The 22870-nt window shown below is 36.5% G+C and overlaps 1 protein-coding gene across 1 annotated transcript in view; it reads right to left on the reverse strand.

The window, feature by feature from the left end:
* Positions 1 to 22870, reverse strand: part of Med13 (mediator complex subunit 13) — a 90171-nt gene that overhangs the window by 1697 nt on the left and 65604 nt on the right. The window contains exons 17-29 of the mRNA XM_028772392.1: positions 20631 to 20792; positions 18320 to 18543; positions 17488 to 17677; positions 15630 to 16086; positions 14355 to 14574; positions 13101 to 13292; positions 12541 to 12764; positions 9191 to 9333; positions 8360 to 8518; positions 8067 to 8252; positions 5429 to 5577; positions 3923 to 4096; positions 935 to 1035 (exon numbers count right to left, since the gene is read on the reverse strand). Of these exons, the coding sequence (XP_028628225.1) occupies positions 935 to 1035; positions 3923 to 4096; positions 5429 to 5577; positions 8067 to 8252; positions 8360 to 8518; positions 9191 to 9333; positions 12541 to 12764; positions 13101 to 13292; positions 14355 to 14574; positions 15630 to 16086; positions 17488 to 17677; positions 18320 to 18543; positions 20631 to 20792 (2581 nt within the window). The remainder of the gene's footprint in view (positions 1 to 934; positions 1036 to 3922; positions 4097 to 5428; positions 5578 to 8066; positions 8253 to 8359; positions 8519 to 9190; positions 9334 to 12540; positions 12765 to 13100; positions 13293 to 14354; positions 14575 to 15629; positions 16087 to 17487; positions 17678 to 18319; positions 18544 to 20630; positions 20793 to 22870) is intronic.

Genomic DNA, 22870 nt, shown 5'->3' on the forward strand with positions numbered 1-22870 from the left:
AAGAAAAGAAGGAAAGAAAGAAAGAAGGAAAGAAAGCAAGCATGCATATGGGTGAATGAAAGAAGTGGATCAAGTTCTGTTAAGTGTAAGGAAAGCCTGGCTTCAGGCAGACCACAGCAATACAGTGAGACCCTGTCTGGAAAAAAATCATACAATAAAAAGAATAGATAAGGAATAGATTTCACCACATAAGTTTGAAGCTAGCCTGAGATACATAAGACCCCTTTTTTTTAATAAATTGGGGGTCGGGGGAAGGGATCTCAAAAATTTACTCATATTAGAAAAGCATTCATTCTCAATAATTTAAGGAGGTTGGGGCTGGCTGGAGAGATGACTCATGCTTAAGAGCAAAACTCTCCCAGAGAACCAGAATTCAATTCCCAGCACCCACATGGCTGCTAACAATAGTCTATAACTCCAGTTCCAGGGTAGGGATCTGATGCCTTCTGGCTTCCATTGGCGCAATGGACATGTATACAGGTAAAAAACCCATACGTATTAACATAAAAAGAATAAAATTGTTTTTAAGAAATAATCAACTAAATGACGTTTAGCTCAGAGGTAGAGCAATTTGTCAGCAAGCACAGGCCCTGTGCTTTGTCTATATCATGAGAAGAAGAAAAAAAAAAGGAAAAAAAAAGTGACTTAAATCTGAAAGCATTTAAAAGTACAATTCATCCAATGATTCAAAAATAAAATCCTATGAACTCTTTAGACAGGGTTTCTCTGTTTTCTGGAACTCACTCTGTAGACCAGGCTGGCCTCGAACTCAGAAATCCCCCTGCCTCTGCCTCCCAAGTGCTGGGATTAAAGGCGTGCGCCACCATTGCCCAGCTCCTGTGAACTCTTACCCAAAAGAATAAATATATTTAATAACAACCATCTCTTTTGCTCAAGCTGAAACAGAGAACATTTAGCATCCTGAGGGCTGTACCTGAGGACGTCTGAAGTCTGGTTTGAGTCCAGTGGGTGGGAGTGTTTGCTGTGAAGCAGCTCGTCAGATTGCACTGAAGGCACGTGGAGGTGCAAAGAGGCCTAGAAAGGGAAGGGAATCAGTCAGCCGGGGAGAGAAACCATCATTTAATTTCACTGTGTTCTCCCAATGAATTTATCTTGATGAAACTGATCTTATGAGAGTGTTATCTGTGGGAGCAACTATAAAAACTCATGGTTTTGATGGAAACTTTAAGGTGTAAAACTTACACTGTATCTCTCTACAATTTTTACTTTGGCTTTATTGTATCTAATATATAGCAATCTTTTTTTTAAAGAAGCTGTACAGTTATCATCTAACATCTAAATATAATTTGCCCAGGTATATATATAAAGCATGATTAAGGAAACACTGAACCCATAAGCCTGAGTGTACCCTGTCCTTGGGTTACACAAAATTTGAGACCACACAGCCACACTTAGGAACTAAATGCTAAAAAATAAAATAAAATAGAAAAAAAAAATATGTCAAGGGAGTAATCCTGATATATATATATATGTTTTTTTTGCAAAGCTGTAACTTTAACAAAACTGCTTCTTGATGAACATTTAACAATTAATATAATCTACACATGCCTGCTTGTGCAATACATTTATTAACAGAGACTTATATACAACTGCACACACATTTAGAGATAGCAATGAGAAGTGGGCAGAAGGAATGTGGTACAATTTTTCACATTTCAATTAAGTAAAATTAATCATCTAGTATGTAAGTTATATACTAGTATTAATGCCATGATACAGTGGGGGTGCTCACCACAGAGAATCCTTCACAGTGTTCTCTATATTCTTTAAAGGTGCTTCTTTATACAAATCTGCATTCTCTATCACAACTGCATATATGTATAGGCTCTTATAAAGTATATACAGAAATATAGCCAAAAATACATATGTTTGAACTGTTTGTAAATTCTGGATTTATGAATTATAAATGAGTCTCACTTCGCCAATCACTACAAAGTAAATGAATGCTGATTTAATTCTTAAAATAAAATTATTTTTATCCATCTAGAACCAACTCATTTCTCAAGTAAAAAGAAATATATAACGTAGTTTTATTGACTATAGTACAGAACTAAAATGGGATACATGAAAAAAAAAGTGAACAAAATTACATTAAGTTATGCCTTACCTGTGATTCAGAACCAGAAGTCCTAATCTTGTTACACTGTATCTGAGGGTGAATGCTCACTTTACACTATCCTCTCTGTAAACAAATATTGAGTAGAAAAGAATCTGGATAGTCCCTTGGACTTTTCATAAGAGTGTTTACTAAACAAAAGTGTGCCCTGAAACACTAAGGTTATGAACTACAAATAGGTATTACACTAACTTTGGAAACTGCTAGATAAGCAAAGTTATTTACTGCTTTTCTGAGAACTTTAGTGTACACACGGGTTCTGTGACTATACATGGGAGGAGACAGCATGGGCAGCAATTCCCAAAGAACCAAGGAACTCTGCTTAGTGGAGACTCCATCCTACGATTCTAGAGAAAAACCCTTGGGAAGATGTTCATGGAATTGAGATTATGACAGACCAATGAACATCTGGGAGAGGAATAAAAGTCACAGGATAAACTACTATTTTTATTAATAGTCAATTCAAGGGCAGGAAGAGCTCAGAGTACTTGCCTAGCATAGTTAATTCACATTCAAAGGGAGGGGGGGAATCACTCAGATTATTAACTACAGTTAATAGTCTTCATAAGTGTGCTACAGAATAGTAGTCTTTGTAAGTGTGCTACAGAAGCCCATTGTTTAATCACAAATGGCTTTCACAGAATGGGGTATATACATCCAGGGTAAATATAATCTCAAGAAACTACTAAAATATAACCTCAAGAAATTAAAGTGTTATCACCTGACCTGAATGAAATGTGAAGAGCCCATTTACAGTAGTTTCTACATTGTGTGAGTCAGATCTTCATTTATTATTTTGTAACAGTAGAAGCAACTCTAACAATCAATCACAGAGGGTTTTCATAACTCATTTTACTTCATCATCTGATAGTTTAGACTATAAAATGAAGGTTGAAAAAATAAGTATCTATAGGTCTGAGAATCTCACTTCTTAAAATCTACTCACCAGTTTATGTTTTGATTAAGTCTAGCTACTTCCCACTGGCTCACCTGGAACTCATTATAAACCAAGCTAGCTTTCAACTCCTGGGTACACTTCTTGCCTATGCCTCCCAAGTTACCATGCCCAACCTACTCAACTAGTTGTTTATTTGCTTGTTTCTAAGACAGAAGTCTCACTATGTATCCCTGGTTGGCCTTGAACTCCCTATGTATACCAGGATAGCCTCAAGCTTACAAAAATTTTACTGCCTCTGGTTCCCGGATGCTGGGATTAAAACCATGGGCTATCACACTCATCCTACTCAAAAGTAATTTATACAAAGGAAACTTTTTAGAGTAGGTAAACAAAAACTAAGTATTATAAAGTTGCCAAATTTTTTAATCCTCAAAATAAGAAGATAAAATAGGAGTGCAGTATGATTCCATTCAAATAACATAATTATCACTAAAGACCCTTTACTCTTGATGTCTACTACAAAGTTATGACTTTAGATAAGTGAGTTTCCAAAATTACAATATATTTAGATGGAGGATAAGAACAGAAAGAGACAGGACAGTGCTTGTAGGCTCTCAGCATCTATATTGCATTGAACATACAATGTAAAAGCAAGAGTTTCAGGAGCCTGACTTTAAGAATAACAGTCAATCTTCATATAACATTTTTTATGTGTTTCATATTAGTTAAATTTCTTTATGACACCATTTACAGAAATACAAACAACAAAGCATTTAAGAACTTGGAATTCAGATGAGCCATAAAACTTTAAATGCAATTTCAGTAATTCTTAGGACTAAAAACTATCAATTAGGATTTGTAAGGAATTAGCACAGAAATAATAATACCTTAAGAAAAAGGGGACATTGATATTGTGCTTGAGGACATGCTGACCAGAACCAGTCAGGTAATGGACCCGCTTTGGCAGTTGATACAAAGTATCCAAGGGCCAATGGTTGTTGAAGAATATTAGTTACTTCATCATGCGATTCTGTTGAAAGTAGCCGATCAGTACCCTGACCCTTAAAAAGACAAGAGTTTTATTACTTCATTCAATACATCTCTAGACAACAAATATAATTACAAATGACTTAAGACAATAATCTCATATTACCACATAATCTCAATAAACCACATAAAATACTAAAAATTAAATGGTCATATACTAAGAGTCTCAATTAGTACTACGTCTCACCTGGCCAATAATATCTACTACTCAGAGGCTGAAGCAGGAGGATCAAAAGAAGTTAAAGGCCTGCTTGGGCTACAAGGTAAGTTCAAGGTTAGCCTGGACAACTTGACTAACCAGCTCAAAATAAAAAGAGGGCTGAGGATGTGGGTCCATAGCAGCACACCTGTCTAACACGGGTGACATTTAAATTTAATTCCAACCCTAGTAATTAACTAAATGAGGTAATATCATTATGAAAACTGTGAGACAAAATGAGTATGTCACTTATGTCCTAATACTTGTTCAACAAAGCTGGGCGGTGGTGGTGCACACCTTTAATCCCAGCACTTGGGAGGCAGAGGCAGGTGGATTTCTGAGTTCAAGGCCAGCCTGGTCTACAGAGTGAGTTCCAGGACAGCCAGGACTACACAGAGAAACCCTGTCTCAAAAAACCAAAAGAAAGGAAAAAAAAATACTTGTTCAACAAATTTCTCGCCCCAATTCAAAAGGCAGATTCCATTCTCTGTTCCCACAGCACTATTTATAAAATGTCATGAACTTAAACAGTGTTTTGGAAGACATTATAGTACCATGGACTTTTATCCATTCCCTTTGAATTGACGAATGAATTTCTCAGCATTTATTTTAAAGAAATGGACGAAAGAAAAATAAAATGCGTAATAAAAATATTCATTACATCAGTACCTCAAGCACCATTAATCCTTCTACTGTGATAAGACAGTAAAAATGGATTTTCTCCCACATTTTTATTAGTTCTTTGAGAATTTCATATGAGTTTTGATCATAGAATTAGTGGTGCTTCTGTTTAAAAAAAAGCAAGAAAAAAGAACTAGACATTGGTACAATCCCAGCACAGAGGAGGCTCACAAGTTAGAAGCCACCCCGAGCTGCATACAAAGACTCCAACTCAAAAAAACACAGGAAAAAGGCTGCAGACAGCGCATGCCTGCGACTATAACACTTCTGAGGTAGAAGGAGGAAGATCATTGCAGAAAAAAGCTTTAATGGCTAAATTAAAGTACATGAGCTTAATTGATATTCCTCTCTTGCTAATTTCAAAGGGAAAAGATGTTCTATTTCATATAATAATCCCTAGATGGATTGGTGGATGGACTGACAGATGGTATTTCTATACACTGAAACTGTTTTTTAACAGACTTACCTTGCCAGCATCACCTCCATGGGGGTAATGAGAGCCTGGAGAATGTACAGGAGATGCAGTTGGAGATGCAGGAAGGATATTAATGATATCAGGATCAAGATCATCTCCTGTGTCTAATAAATCAAAGATACCCATTCCATCTGCTCCATCTGTATAGGGAAAAGAAATATTCTATTTTCTGTATATCATGATTATTAACATTAAAGTACTAAAATAAATTTTAACCAAAATGAGACTGGCAAGGGATGATTGCTCATGCCCATAATCCTACGACTTAGAAGGCTGGATGAGGAGGACTGCTATGAGTTCAAGGCCAACCTGGTCTGTATAGGCCAGCCTGGGCTTTACAAGCAGTGAGATCCTATCTCAAAACAACAGCCAGGGCATGTTGATGCTTGCTTTTAATCTCAGCACTCAGACGCAGAGGCAGGAGGATTTCTGTGAGCTCCAGGATAGTCAGTGTTACATAGAGAGGCCCTGCCTCAAAAAACAAAAGCCACCAAAAAATATCTTAAAGCAAAATAAGTCAAGGAGAACAACATTTACTGAACATCAACCATGTGCCAAGTATTATGCCAATAACCACAGAAAGGATTTTGCAGAAGCAGTCAATCTAAAGAGACCTATATGGAGATTATTCTGAACTTACCTATGGGCCCTATAATCATACAAGTCATTTTCTTTTTTTCTTAAATGTGGTTCTACAGATTGACCTAAGAGCCATGCAAATAACAGGTAAGTACTATACCACTGAGTCAACCCCAGCTACAGGAGCACTAATATGAAGGAAAGAGAAGAGTGGATGACAAAGAAGTAAGTACTGCTGTCACTCAAAATGGAGAGAAAGGCCAGGGGTCAAAGACTAGCATGGCCTCTAGAGCTGGCAAAGGCAAGGAAATAAGGCTATCTGAGATGTTAGAAGGATCAACAAGAAACCCAGACTAACTCATGAGAATGACTTTGAGCATTACAATATAACAAACTTCTGTTTTCTTAAGCTACTGAGTTAATAATGTTATAAAAGCAACCAGTAAAAAGCAAAGATAGCGGGCTGGAGATATGGCTCAGTGACTAAGGGAACAGACTGCTCTTCCAGAGGTCCTGAGTTCAATTCCCATCAACCACATGGTGGCTCACAACCATCTGTAATGGGATCTGAATGCCCTCTTCTGGTGTGTCTGAAGACAGCGGCAGTGTACTCACATACATAAAATAAATAAATAAATCTTTAAATAAAAACAAAAAAAAAGCAAAGATAGCAAGAAATGCAAATATGTTTTAAAGGGCCCTATTCTTTAAAAAAGTAGAATATTTAAGCTATTACATAATAATTGAATAAAATGATGAGGTATTCCAGGCGCTGGTGGCACACATGCTTAATCCCAGCATGTGGGAGGCAGAGACAAGAGGATCTCTGAGTTTGAGGCCAGCCTGGTCTACAGAGCGAGTTACAGCCAAGGCCACACAGAGAAACCCTGCCTTGAAAAACAAAATAATAATAATCATTATTAAAATATATGTGCACCTTTGGAGATTAACTTTTTTTTTAAAAAAAAAAGTTTCAAGTAACAAAAAACACTATTTTTTTTCTCTTCTACTAAACACAACCTAAAAGGTTCACTAAATTACATTTACATTCTAGCAGTTTATATAAGGCCTTATTTAAGCAAACAGACAAAGAAGGGCTAGGTACATCTTGACTAGTATTCAAAAAACCCTTGGTTTAATCTGTAGTAAGGCTTAAACTAAGGGGGCAGAGATAAGACTGGATATATGGAGAAATACATGACGCTCAAAAGCACAGCATAAATATACAGCAACTTATGACCAATAACTCCGCAAAATAAGATTTACAGAATTCATATCAATAACCTGATACAGTATAAAATGGTGTAGTCATTACCTGGAGCCACTTTACAAATTACCATGCACTTATTGGAATAAGAAGACACATATATTTTCATTAATGTTTGGGAGGCAAAAGCCTTAATAATAATCTGTTTCCCTTTCTTTTCCAGTGATGTGAACTGCATGCTTTGGCTCACCGCCTTTCTCTTTGACTTTGTATCCTTTTCTTCCATCCAACAGCTTTTTCCTATTGGGTAAATACTGAGCTTTCTCTTTGCTTCCTTGTTATAAGATACATGCTATTGCTTTTAAGTCCCACTTGTATAATAGATGATAAAATTCTCCATTCTCAATATAATTAACTCTATCTCCAAACTTTTTTTTTCTTAATTTGAGGACATGCAATTCATCCCACAAAAACTCCCACTGTTTATTTGTTTTAAAAAACAAACAAACAAACAAACAATCTGGAGCCTAGGCAGAGTGGTATGTGCCTACAGTACCAGCTACTTGGAAGCAGGAGGGTGGCTTGAGCATGGGAGTTCCACACCAACCTGAGCAACACAGCAAGACCCTGTTTCCAAAACAAAAAACACACAAAAAAAGCAGCGACAGTTAGACATGCCTATAACCCCAGCACTTTTAGACTAAAACAGGAGGATTGCTAGATTGCTAGAAGCTCAAGACCTAACCTGGGCTAAATATCAAGTACCAGGCCCAACAGGGCTATATAGCAAGATCATGATCTCAAAACAAGTAAAATAAAAATTTTAAGGCTCAACTAACTTACCATTGTTGGGATTGAAAGCTAAATCCAAATTTTCAGTGGTGTAAGTAGCTGAAGCTACTTGCACAGAAGCAGAAGTAGGGAACACGAGGATGTGAGTACAGGATGTATCTTGTGGGGTATTTAGCTGAGGTGTCTGCATATTTAGAGTGGTGCTTCTTCCAAAAACAGAACCAGTTGACACAGAATCTAAAGAGAAATGTATTTTTCCTTTTTAGTAAGTGCAGAATTTTATGCAACACTTAAGTTAAATGTACAATGATATTTAAATCTGACATACACTGAACATAACTAACCTGGCATGATAACAAAAGAACCTTGGGGTTCCATTGCAACCAAACAAGCACTAAGGATACTCGGAGAGTCTGCGGCAGATATGCCACACATCCTACACATGTCTTTGAGCCTTTTGCTTAGAGACTGCAAGTTTCGACGACTCAGCAAACAACTCCAATCTGTGGATATCAAGAGGAGAGAACAGTACTTAAAGTCACTGCTCTGTTATGAGAGTATGTCATGGTTACAACAAAGGAGAAATATATAACACCTTTTAAATCAGTGTATTTCTAATATAGAGGTCATCACCAAGTTAAAACTTTTAAATGTGATGGTATTTGACATAACTTATCTCCTTACCTTCAGTATCAAGGCAGTGTATGTGTGTGTATAAAATATTATATAATTATGATTATATATTTATAAAATTGTTATATATACTTATATATTTATAATTATATATAAATTATATAATTATATAATACATATAATAGATATTAGTTATATTTATTATATTATATAGTTCCTTGTATTTAAAAAAAAACTTTTACTAATAATCCTTAGCATTTTAAGCCTTATTTTCATATGTATGAGTATCTTGCCTGCATATATGCCTGTATACCACCCATATGCAGTGCTTGCAGAGGCTAAAAGAGGGCATCAGATCCCCTGAAATGTCAGTTATAGACAGTTGTGAGGCACTAGGTGAGCATTAGACAGCAAACCCGCACCCTCTAGAAGGTGCTGAGCCCTTTATCAGTTTATTCAACATGTTATTTAATGTTCTCTGAACCAAATATACATCAACATAAAACAAAGTTAAAAAAAAAATGGGTAAAAGCACAATTCACCTTTCAATTCTCCATGTCCAATCCTACCCAGACGACCAATGACAACTCTCCATGGTAACGAGCTCATCTGAACAAGTCCTAAGCACCACTCCCAGAGTTTCTGTAGACCAAATCTTCTAGCAGAACCCTTTTTCCGACGGGCCCTATTAAATGAAATGGTTATAAATATTTCAAAACTTCACATGATGAAATTTTATAAGATGGCTAAAATGTATGACAAACTGGTCCATCAATTTTATTTTCTTCTGTTTCATAGGCTGGCCGCAGAGCTTGTGTATGATATGCATATATGCCCCTAATTCCTTGTTCTTGACTTAATTTTAATGTCTCAAACCTTTACAAAAATAAATACCAATGATACATATTTACCACTCAAGGTCCTAAATTTTTGATATGGAATCTCTACATCTTGCACAAGCTGGTTTTAAATTTCTAAATTCAAGTAATTCATCCTACTGTTTTAGCTTTAGTTGCAGGAAGCATGTATAGATGATATCATATTCAGGCTGAAGTTTATGGATTATTTTGTTGTTCTTGTTTTTAATACATATTACAGACCTGAAAAGATAGCTAATTAGTTAACATGCTTTCCTTGCAAGCATTAGAACCTGAGTTACATTCCCAGAACCAAAGAAAATAAATGTGTAGCTTTAATTACAAGCTGGAGAAGCAGACAGAGAGACAGAGCTCAATCCCTTGACCTCAATAGCCAGTCAGGCTATCCTAGTTGACAAAGTCCAGACTGGAGTCTGCAGCAAAGAGAAGGAAGGATAGAAAGCTCTTGAAAAATGATTCTGAAGGTTGTCCTTTGACTTCTATGAACACCCATGAATAAGTTTTTAAAATATAGTTTGATACACACTTAGCCTAATAGAATTTTTTCAGTTTACCTACTAAGAGCCTAAATTTACCATAAAATACTGTCTGTCTATTCCAGGTACTTTTATTTTTTAAAGTTCAATACTTCAAGCTTTACAAACTGTCAGCAACTCTCACTACTGCAGCTACTACATGCACAATGCCATGGTAAAGAATTGAAAAAAATGATTTGTCGTCCAATTTTGGCTAACAGTATGTACTAAACCAATCTCTACACCTCAAAAGGTAAAGAATATCCAACACAAACTAAATTTCTCACAGTAAATAACACTGTTTTATGTTTTCTAATACACGTACTTCATTAGGTAGTCAAGCTTGTAACACAGCCCTGACCTAGCACGGACTCTGCTACAAATATACAGCCAAGGTGCTGTACACACAACACTCATTTCATCAGAACACACTGATGAAGCAGAGACAACTACTCTACAGACATTACAGATCAACAAGCTATAGCTTCGCTGCCTGATTTTCCCAATATCATATAACCTACCTGTAAGAAACCAGGAAGGGGTGGTATTTAAAAACAGGTCTAATCACATCTTATAATAACTATTTTTAAATCTTCATTTGTGTGGGGATACACATTCCATGGCACAAGTACAAAGAGGACAACTTTTGGGAGGTGGTTCTCTCCATCATGTGAGTTCCGTTCTACTTTGATGGAAGGATTTATTTTATTTTATACATGGTGTTTTATATATGTATGTATGTGCACCGTAGGTGTGCCTGGTGCCCAGACAGCAGAAGACTGGATTCCTTGGAATTATAGTTATAGCAGATGTAAGCCACAATGTGGGTGCTGGGAATGGAATCCAGTCCTCTACAAGAATAGCCAGGGGAGCAGGGATTAAAAAATAATAACTCTAAATGTAATTCTAAATGCTGAGCTGTCTCTCCTTCCCCATTTCTACCTTTTGATTAACAAAGTAAACTGGTAACCTAAGCCTGACAGTGGTGACATCTGTTCTCTTCCTTCACAGAGAAGCATACTGTTCCCAAATTATCTCATAACTAATGCAACTATCTCACTCAAAAAAGTATTTAAAGAAAATTAAGTTTGAACCAGGCATTGATGGTACACACCTTTAATCCAGCACTTGGGAGGAGGAGGCAGATGGATCCCTTTGAGTTCGAGGCAAATCTGGTCTACATAGTGCATTCCAGGACATCCAAGGCTACACACGCACACACACACACACACACAAAAGTCTCAAAAAACAAACAGAAAGAATTAGATTTTTAAAAACACTACACAGGAGTGGTAGTGCATACCTTTAATCTCAGCAGAGGCAGAGACTGGAAGAACTCTGTGAGTTCGAGGCCAGTCTGGTCTACAAACAGAGTTCCAAGATAGCCAGGGCAGTTATACTGGCCCTGTCTGTCAAAAAAATGAGAAGGGGGTGGGGGGAGGTGAGGGAAGAAGGGAGGGAGGGAGGGAGGGAAGGAGGGAGGGAAGAAAGGAGAGAGGGAGGGAGGAAAGGAAGGAGAGAGGGAAAAGAAGAGAGGGGGAAGAAAGGAGGAGGAAGGAAAGGAGGGAGGGAGGTTGCTGACTACCCCCCTCAAAGGTTATACTGAGTATATTGGCTCTCCTGTGTTCCTTTAAACAGTTATAAAGTAGAGCCTACACAGGAAAATAAAGCCTGTATTCTCCCATGTAGGTAGGTAAGTAGGTAGGTAGGTAGGTAGGTAGGTAGATCGCCATTGTAGAATTTATGCTACAAGCAGTTAAGTATGTGTATATATATATATGTTTGTATAGCCATGGCTATCCTGGAACTCCGAGATCTGCCTGCCTAGGCCTCCAAAGTACTGAAATTAAAAGTGTACACCTCCACTCTCAGCTTAGCAGATTCACTTTTAAAAGATTCTTTTTTAAAAGAGCTAACTTGATGTTTAAAAAATTGTATTTGATTTGTATTATTTTTTAATTATATGTATCAGGAGGAGAGGTAAATGTGGACATGAATGCCTATGGAGTGCAGGTGCCTATGGAAGTCAGAGTTGACAGGAGTTGTGAGCCACCAGATGTGGATGTCAAGAAACTCTTAATTGCCAGGCCCTAAAGTTTCAAATTCTTCATCCAAAATTATTGTTGCAAGCATTATAACATAAAAGTTAAAGACCTTAATCTTTTTTTATCTGTGTAACAGATTAACAAGGAGAAGGAGCATTTGTTTTTGAGAGATCATCTTACTATGTAGTCCTGGCTGGCCTCGAACTCCAAGATTCACTTGTCTCCACCTTCCAAAAGCTGAGATTAAAGACATGTACCTGTCCAAAATTGTTTTTCATTATCTAAATTATACCTTATAAGCAGTAGCTATAAAATGTAGATAAAAGTATACCCAGAACCTCAACAATATATATATCTCAAATGGTTATTTACTTAATATGAAACAGTTTATTTGTACACGTGGACATATAATAACATTCTAAATTGGGATAACCATGTTTAAGGAAATAAGTACCTATTTGGAACATCGATGTTAATGATACATGTTTCTAGAAGTTCTCCATATAGATCTGTACAAGATGCAAGAATCCACCTTTGATCATGTGATAAACAGTAGCCCACAAAAAGAACATTGTATTTCTGTCCAGCTTCTCCAAAGGTCTCTCCTAGTTCTGTTTGTTTGTCCTTCACAGGAGCCAGAATAAAAGGTGGTGTATAAAGTCGAATACACTCTGGTCTCTGTAAAATAAAACATGAAAGTACTATAGAACTATGCATTCTTAGGAAAATATTTAATATTTACCCAATTATAACTGGAAGTCAGACTAAAACAAATTTTTGTTTTGGTTTGTTTTGGTTTTTGGTATTCTGAGACAGTGTTTCTCTGTAGCCCTGGCTGTCCTGAACTTGCTCTGTAGAACAGGCTGGCCTCAAACTCAGAGATTTGTTGCCTCTGCCTCCTGGAAAGCTGGTATTAAAGGAGCATACCACCACTCCCCAGTCATTTAGTTTTAAATAAAATTTTAAAATGTAAGTCACCTTGATAGCTTTGGTCACGGGAAACATAATACTTACATCAGGACTTTTAAGAGCAGTTTCCATAGCTAAGCCTGGACCAAACCCAGTAAGTGTTTTTACATTGGTTGATGTTGGAAGTGGTCTCCGACACTGGGTAAACACCGAAAAAGCCAAAGATTTTAAATGCTGGGAGTAGATTTGTCTGTCGTCGTGTTTCACAGGTTGTAACAGGTACTGACAAGGAACAATCTACAGAGAAAGGTGAGTAATACAAACATTAACAGTAACTTGCAACAGTAAGAGAAATCGCTTCAGACAAACGTCAGCAACATCTAATGGAAAGATACTGGTTTCTATCACACAGTGTTTTTAATCTGTATGGTATGTGCATGAGTGTTCTGCCTGCATATATTTACATACACTTACACATTATGACCTGTGGAGCCTAGAGAGAGCACTGGGATCCATTAGGACTAGAGTTATGGATGCTATCAGATGCCTTATGAGTGCTAGCAACTAAATATGAGTCTTCTGAAAAGCAAGTAGTGCTCTTAGCCATTGAGCCATCTAGTCTGCCTGCCTCTGTCACATAGTTTTTATATATGGGTCCTGAACTAAAGGACCACCTAGAAATCTTTTGAAATTTCTATAAATAGCAGTTATACTAATTAAATATAATTCCCCAGGGCCTATTATAATTTACAAATTAAAGAAATCAAAATTTCTTTAATTTTCTTCTATTTTACTGTGAACCTGTCTCAATTAAAATTAACACATAGAATACAGGCATTATTTTCCTATTTAGGCTCTACTTTATAACTGTGTTTGCAAGTAACGCAGGAGAAGCAATATACTCAATATAATCTTGGAGGAGGGGATTAGGGGGTTAACAAACAAACAAATGGCTTATTAAATAGCCCAGGCTAGCCTGGAACTATGTACTGATGCTGGCCTCCAAATTCTGATCCTACTCCTTCAGCTTCCTGGAATTAGAAACACACACTACCATCTATAGCCAACATAATCATATTTATTGTGATTGTAGAATGACAATAAAGTTTTAAAAAGATTTATGTGTATCTGTCTGTCCGTCTCTATGTGTGTATCCTATATATATATGACAGTATCCACAGAACAGATCCCCTGTTGCTGATATTACTGACAGCTGTGAGGCATCAGATGTGAGTGGAAAGAACTAAACTTGAGTCCTCTGGAAGAGCAGCAAGCACTTCACTGCCAAGCCATCTAATCAGCCCCTAGGACTATAAAGTTTATCTTTTATAAACTCTCTTAAAACTCTTATTACCTTACCTGTACAGAAACAGTACTTTTGATATGAGGAGGAAGAGTCTGGACCATTTCCAAGAAGCAACGAAGGAGCCCCAAAGTCCATACATTAGAAGAGTTAGTGCTCTCATCTTTATTTTCGTATGTAAAAGGATCAATTATATAAACAACAATTGCAGGTGGGTAGGTAATTGCATGTGAATCACCATCTGTGGGAATCCCCACTTTATCCCGATCCATTGTGCTAAAAATTGAGGTAGAAATAGAACAAAGTCGTATTATGTCTGCCTGGTACAGCACCAAAGCAAGTCCTTACATCCCTCTTTTATTGGTACAAGGCATCAGAAAATCTCTTTGAAATCAGGATACTTACAAATCAAAGGCTTTGTGCTTTTAAAAGTAAGAATAGACTTCTCAAACAGCTTAACAGTAAGAGACTAGATGTCTCTGACAGGTATCTTAGTAACTGGCCATGCTCACGAGCCTGCCTAGAAACAGCTAGTCCAGAAAGAAGCCAGGTTTTTCTGTTTAGGTAATAGTTTACCTTTACTCATATTTATGAGTGTGAACACAAGGGAAGTTCCCCAGGACTTTTATGTAAAAACAATGAGATCTATTACCATTAACGCAGCTGCTGCGCATCATGCCAGACTGCTTCCATACTACAGATATGGATACAACATTAAAGTAAGTTAGACTTCCCCTTATCACAAAATGATTAAAAGACAGAGCCAAAATTCAGTATTGCTAAGAATCTAAAGCCTCCAAACCAGAACTGAAGTACAGCACTTGGAGAGGTTGCTTTGTCTAGCAAGTACAAGCTCCAGGGTGAGTTTCTAACACACACACACACACACACACACACACACACACACACACAGAGGGGGGGGCCTCCAAAGTGATATCTCAACCATTTGTGTAAAACATATGCATAAACAATTACATCTGCTTATGACACAGCCAGGCTCAATCACAGGAATATTTGGAGTTGAATAGGTTATTTTTAAGATCTTAACGCCAACCCTGTGATTCTATGATGAAAATTGTAAAAGTAATCTTTATTTTAATTTTATACATAAAATAATTAACATGATGAGACTAAATTCTACAATAAGATCAAGAAGTACTTTATACTTATTATAACTTTAGATAAAGAGACCATAGATTCTGCATTTCCACAAACTTAATTTGTTTATACTTATTCATTTATTGTACATAAAGGTTCAAGCATGTTAAACACATGCACTACTTACTACTTAACTATCTTTCAACCCCAAGTATCCTAATATTTAACGGTACCTTTCAGACACATCAGGATGTGGCTGAGTGGGAAGTGAAGCCGACTCCCCTGACATTCCTGCTGCCTGCAGAGATGATGACTGCTGTCCTCCTAGCTGGCCACTCTGAACCGTACTTGCTTGTGCAGACATGGATCCTGTACCACTAGTGTTCATACTGCCAAAGGGTGGAAACGAAGGCAGTTTATTTGATGATACTCCACTACTCATACTGGAAGATGATGAAGATGAAGTTGTGGTCAAAGTTGAATTAGCTGTGGCAACTGGAGTAGATATGGCAACACCTGAAGTCATGGTCATAGTGCTACTTGCCGCAGATGCTAAGGTGGCAGATGGAGCAGTAGCGTTTCCAGTATTTGTCATCTGAGGTGCAGTAACCAAAGACTGATTTGGAGGGGCAACTAAATTTGGCTGGGAGAGCAGAGAGCTGTCCAACGGCTGAGAAGCAAGATATGGACCTAAAGAACAAAAACGGGTATTTAATTCTTGATTTCACTGACTAATTTTTATTCTACTATAGAAATAACAATATAGCTGATACTTTTACAGGAGTTATCTTCCCTTAACTGCTTTATTAACAGTGTAGCATGAACTAACTTTCTATTTTCTCCCAGAAACTTTAAAAAAAAAAAAGGAAGGAAAAAGTTTAAAATTTAACTATAAAAATAAACCCATATTTTCATTCAAATTTTAAATAGTCAGTATGAAAATCTAAGAATTTCCTGGGCAAAATTAATATAAACAAAAGCTGACAAGATGGCTCGGTGATTAAGTTGATCCCCAGAAACCATCAGATAGAAAGAGAAAACCAACCTTGCCAAGTAGTCCTGATTTCCACTGATTCACAGTGGCATATATGCCCACACAAGCAATATGTGTAAGAAAAAATTAGAAACCATCAACAAATGTGTATTGGCATGTAGCAATTTTTCATCAAACCACTGCAACTATTGTTAAATCACAAGTTAAAGAACTACTGTCTAGATTGATAGCTAATTAAAATACAAAATGGAGGGATATTACCATAAGGTTCAATTTTCAGAAATGTCTAATTAGGTTCATTAGTTTAGTATTGTATCTCTTTGGATTAAGCGTAAAGGAAGTTCACTGATATTTAAGAGTATAACAAAAAAAGATTTAAATAACAGCCATACTCTAAGCTACAGGTTACTTAGAAATTATTTGTATGTAAATTATTAACAAATAAAAAATATTTTTTTAAAAGCTTTTTAATTTATTTTATTATTTTTTTATTTTTTATGTATTCACCATTGCTCTCTTCAGACACACCAGAAGAGGGCATCAGACGCCATTGCAGATGGTTGTGAACCACCATGTGGTTGCTGGGAATTGAACTCAGGACCTCTGGAAGAGCAGTCAGTGCTCTTAACCGCTGAGCCATCTCTCCAGCCCCAAAAAATATTTTTTTAAAGACGGGGTCTTACTATGTATGTAGCCCTGTTGTCCTGGAACTCACGCTGTAGGCCACACTGGCCTTAAACTCACAGAGATCCTCCTGACTTTGCCTCCTGAATACTGGGATCAATTGTATAAAACATCAGACTCCACAGAAGCAGCATAAAATATTTTGGAACAAATAATGTCTACTTGTTATGCCTACCATATATGGAGCTAGCAGAATTTCTATGTGGACAGTCAGACAGTACATATGTAAGTTTGAAACCACAGCCTTTGCCACATCTACTCAGTTCTGACTTGGAGGACAAAAGCAGGCAGAGACAGTGTTTGAAAAAAAATGGAGATGGCTACATGACACTAAGATTTTATTTACAAAATTCGATGGTGAACCAACCCACACTTCTCACATTGCTCTTATGGGATGAATACAAATTTAATACCTAAATCATATCTGCAGACTTGTGCATACAGCTTCAATTTAGAAAATGCTTCATTGTTACCATCAGCTGCCTGAGAAAACCATTCTGTTACAAACTTTTCTGAAAGTTTCTTTGATGCAGTAGCTCCCACTTTCATGATCCCATCCGTCAACAGTCGAGAAATAGGTCTGTGTTGGCCCAATCGACAGGACTATAAAAATATATATAAAAGGCAGAATCAGTGAATTGACTGTACAATTTGGCTATAGATTATAAAATCCAAGCACTTGAGCCATTTAAAACAAGCCTTATCACTTATAATTAACAACTGAGTTGGAATAGCATGGGTAACTATAAAGACACTGGTTGTTTTCCTTTAGAAATTTTTTTTTGGACACAGGGTCTCAGTAACCCAAACTAGCCTCCAACTTGTTATGAAGGATGAATTTCTGATCCTCCAGCCTCTCTCTACCTCTCAAATGTTGGATTACCAACATATACCACCACTCCTGGTAATACGTTTTTTTCCAAGACATAGTCTCACTGTGTAATCCAGGCTGGCCTGGAGACTTTCCTGATTCAGCTACCTAAATACATATGAGATACAGGTATGCACCACCACACCTAACATACCCAAGGTTACTTTAAATAGAACACATTTATGCCCTTGATAGATCCCTCTAAAACTGTTTTCCACTGTGGCCCATGGCACATATACCTAATAAAGATTAGCAAAAATATAGCAAGAATATAATTCATTACTAAGACTACTATCAACATTAGCATTCTTCATCAACCAGTAGAATCTCCCAGTACATTTTAAACATGAAACTATAAATTATAAAATATCTACCTCGTATATTGCAGTGAGATCTCTAAAAAAGCTTCTGGCTCCATTTAACAAAGCTTCATTCTCTGGACAGAGTACAACATAGGCTATATCTCTTTGAGATCCATAAGGTTCCAGCATAAGTTTCTCCCAGTAAGGGAGAGCAAATGGAGAAAGCACCAGAAAATCATAATCATATCCCAACAAAAACGTGGGAATCGGCAGTGGTTCCGGAGATTCATCAGTTCCTGAGTAATAAAGAAGGCAATCAGGAAGAACCCAATTCATGTCACTTTCTTTATTCCCAAAGTTAATAAGGAAAATATTAAAGACAGAAACATGAAAACCAAGTAATGACATATTTTGAGAATTAAAAATATCCTTAAGTGGTCACTTTAAAATATTTACTGCTATTTTACTTGAGATGGGTTTTTGTTCTACAGCACAGTCTGGTCTTGAACTTATAACAATTCTCTTTTCCTCAGCCTGTTAAATGCTCAAATTATAGGCATGAGTCATCACAGCTGGCATGAACTGACCTAATTTGATAGTAAACAAATTTATAATTGATATGGAGTTAATATATTTACCATAAAAAAGGACTCATAAAAATATATGAGAAAATCATCAGATATACAACGTTATACAGAAATCAACAATACTATATGTTTTACTTAAAACTGAATTAAAAGGGTAGATCTCAGGTTAAATGTTCTTACCACAATATATTCTTAGGAAAAAAAAAAGACAAATTATCTTATTTTAAAATGAGTAAAGCACACAAACAAAGACAAAGAAAGCTGTTTGATCTCTTTTAAGAAAGTAGCCTGAATACTAAGAAGTAGCTGTAGCACCACACTCTGTCTATACTGTGTGTCTGTGTGTGTTTGTGTGTGTGTGTGTGTGTACGTACTGTCTGTATTAATTCTGTATATATATATATATATATATTTCTGTCTATACTAATTCTCACAAACACCATATATTGGCAGACACTGTTAGTAAACTCATTTTAAACATAAGACAGTAATGGAAAAGGTAAACAACTTATCCAGCATCATAAAATAAGTCACTGTAGGAATCTGAACCCAGAAAACTCACTCTCAGCGTCTCAAGTTATAGTGAAATAAATGTTCTTCCACTCAACTATCTGATAATCTACTGGCAAGTCTGAGACAGTAAATATTTATCTGATTGAGTTTAAATTGATTCTGCTAAGTATAATTCAGCAATACAAAATTTAAACTACACATATGATTTAAGACAAGCATAAACAAATCCCTGAAAATAGTTGGAATTATGAAATATGGGTGGAGTGATAGATAATGATGGAAATACTTTATATGTCTACGGATAATATATTGATAAAATACATACAGAAATAATCTTCAAAATCAGGTGCAGAAATAAATCTGTTCTGGCTTTGAGAAAAATGTAAAGTTTTTTATTTTTTCTTTTCTTTTTTTTGGTTTTTCGAGACAGGGTTTCTCTGTCTGCCCTGGCTGTCCTGGAACTCACTCTGTAGACCAGGCTGGCCTCGAACTCAGAAATCCACCTGCCTCTGCCTTCCAAGTGCTGGGATTAAAGACGTGTGCCACCACTGCCCAGTTTTTTTTTTTTAATGTAAAGTTCATACTAAAAAGTATCAATAAATTGAACTTCTCATAGATTATCAATTTATATGACATTTAAATTATTCAGCCTTTAATAAAACAGAAAAACACAAGGAGTCTACTACTGTATACAATGCATTCTGAAACCACAGAGAACTTTTAATGCTAGTGTGAGGCTCTGGTTCAATCCCAACATTACAAAACACAACCAGCTATCAGTCAAATATACGTAAGTGCTACTGCAGAAACAGTATTTCAACCATCTGAGAGCCTCCTCCTTACAGGAGAGCACAAGTCAACATATACCCACTAAGTGTTCATTGACTGCTTTTGTCATACCTGCAAATTTCTCTTTTTGTCCAAACTTTTGATGTGGAAAATCTTATGTTTTTAAAAAGTATTAGCCTCTATTACTTGAGCACAATCTTTCATCTCATTCAATTTAGAACTGAAGTCATTTGGAGATTTTACAAAAATTATCACCCTTCCTTCAGATAAAATCATACTGGATGTTAAGCATGTACAAATAGTGCAGCTACTCATGCTGAGTGAGATTAAAGAACCCAGGAAAACTAAATGCTACAAAAGTAGAAAGGTGGGCTAGAATTAGAATTGGACCATAGTATCCTCAAATACTTAAGAACTAATGTACTTATTCAAGTTGGGCACATACCTGAGAACAGACATAAACCAGTCATTATCGAGTACAATACACAACTTACCATAAGAGCCTCGGCCAGCCATTTTATGAAATTGTTGCCATGTGAGAGGACCTTGAACACCCCAAGGCCTCACTGTTCTTTTTTTCTGAATAGCATCTTGAAGAACTGGCTGAAGAGAAAGGAGCATCCGAAGTATATCCTGTGAACACTGCACACTCGCATCTACAATCATTAAAAAAAAAAAGTGAGTAGCAATTGCCTTTTGGTAGCACAAACTTTAGAGTTTAAAAGAAATACATCTGAGGTATTTTAACTGTTCATTATAAAGAAATCAAAACATCTGCATATATAGAAAAGTATATAAAACCTTTCAGAAGTCAGATGTAGTAGCACCTATCTACAATCCCTGAAGACAGACAGGAGGGAGGGAGGGAGGGAGGGAGGGAGGGAGGGAGGGAGGGGGGGAGGGAGGGAAGGAAGGAAGGAAGGAAGAAAGGAAGTAAGTGAGGACTGGTGGGCAGGCAGAGGCAGGTGGGATCTCTGAGTTTGAGGCCAGCCTGATCTACAGAGCAAGATCTACCTGCCTCTGCCTCCCAAGTGCTGGGATTGAAGGCGTGCACCACTAATGCCTGGCTGTGAAAATATTATCAAACCACAAATCAATAAGGGATTTTTATCCACAGTTCATAAACAACTCTTACAGAACAATAACTTAAAAACAAGAATGAAGTACACATTTAAAAAACTAAAAAGTCAAATTTTAAAAACTGGTGAAGCTGAAGGCTCACAAGCCCCAGGTGGGGCTGCAGTATGAAATACTTCCTTTTAACACTCAACACTTCAGTCCCACTCCCCAGTAAAACAAAGGATCTTTTAAGCATTTCTCCTAAGATACACAAATGGTATCTAAAAAAAGACACTGAGCATCACTCGTCATTAGAGGAATCCAAAGCCAAACCGCAAGAAACTACTTCATAACCACCAGGATGTCTTCAATAAAAAATAGACTACAAGTATTGGTGTGTTTTGGGAGAAAGTGGAACCATCTAATGTTAGAATTTAAAGTAGTCCAGATGCTTTGAAAAATATGAGTTCTATGACCAAGGAAATCTATCTAACTATGACGGAAACACAAGCATACATAAAATTGTACACACATGTTCACAGAAGCGAAAGTGCATTCAAATGTCCAATTTGAAGATTTGGAAAAAGCTATACCACTAAATGTCTTCAACATCCTCACACAGACAGATATGAGGGTAAAACACCAATGAACATAAAATTAAAATAAACTAAAAAAATTTTTAAAAGAAGTCACAAAAGCCCCAATATTGTACTATTCGATTTATATATAATGTCCCAAAATGTCCATCTATACAGACAGAACCCTAACTAGGCTAATTAATAGTTGCTTACGGCTACAAGAAAGGGATGGGTAAAAATAGCAAATAACTACTAAGTATGGGTTATTACTTTTGGAGTGACACAAATGTTCCAAAATTGTTTGTACAAATAATTACAACTGTAAATACTAAATTTTTGACTGTACACTTTATATAGATAAATTATATGGTATGTTTAGAAAAGTTTTTCTCATATGATCGGAAGGTGCTGGGACAGTGAAAATGAGAAAATTAAAGAGCAAATTTTTGTTTTTAAAATCTTGAACAAGTTGCTCCTTAAATATACAAACTATTTTGCAGACTTTTTTCCTCTTCTGTAGTAAGGATTAAACCCAGGACAATATGTAAGTCAATTGCTCTGCCACAGAGCTACATTCTCAACCTACTTCACAGACTTTTAAATTAATCTGAATAAATATCCATATTCACTATTCTCAGTGTTGGAAATATGGATACCCTTACACAGAACTTGCATGGGATGTACTTAAGGGATAAGAGATCAGTCAATAAATTCTATTGCGTGCATAAGAAAGAAATAAGAAAATACTATGGAAAATGCAGAACATAACATCTAACAAGAGTTAAAGGAGACAAGAAAGAACCCAAGTTAAATATGAGGGAGAAAGGTAACCAAGGCAGACGGCACAATCCACAGGCTAATGCACAGGTCCTAATTCTGTACATACTCAGCAATGCTATACTTTAATCAGAGTATAAATGTGCACCAAGTAAAACTTAGTATTTCCCTGGCAAAGAGGTAATCCCGGTAAACTAATAATAAAGAGCACTCCTAAAGCTATTTGCTGCTGTTGGAGTGAGTAACATTGGAGTCTATGTGCCAGGGACTCACTGATTTGGCTTTATTTTAACTGGCTCTTCCCTGTAATATAATGAATG

Source organism: Grammomys surdaster, unplaced genomic scaffold, assembly GCF_004785775.1.
Source record: "Grammomys surdaster isolate TR1022 unplaced genomic scaffold, NIH_TR_1.0 213, whole genome shotgun sequence".
Taxonomy (NCBI): domain Eukaryota; kingdom Metazoa; phylum Chordata; class Mammalia; order Rodentia; family Muridae; genus Grammomys; species Grammomys surdaster.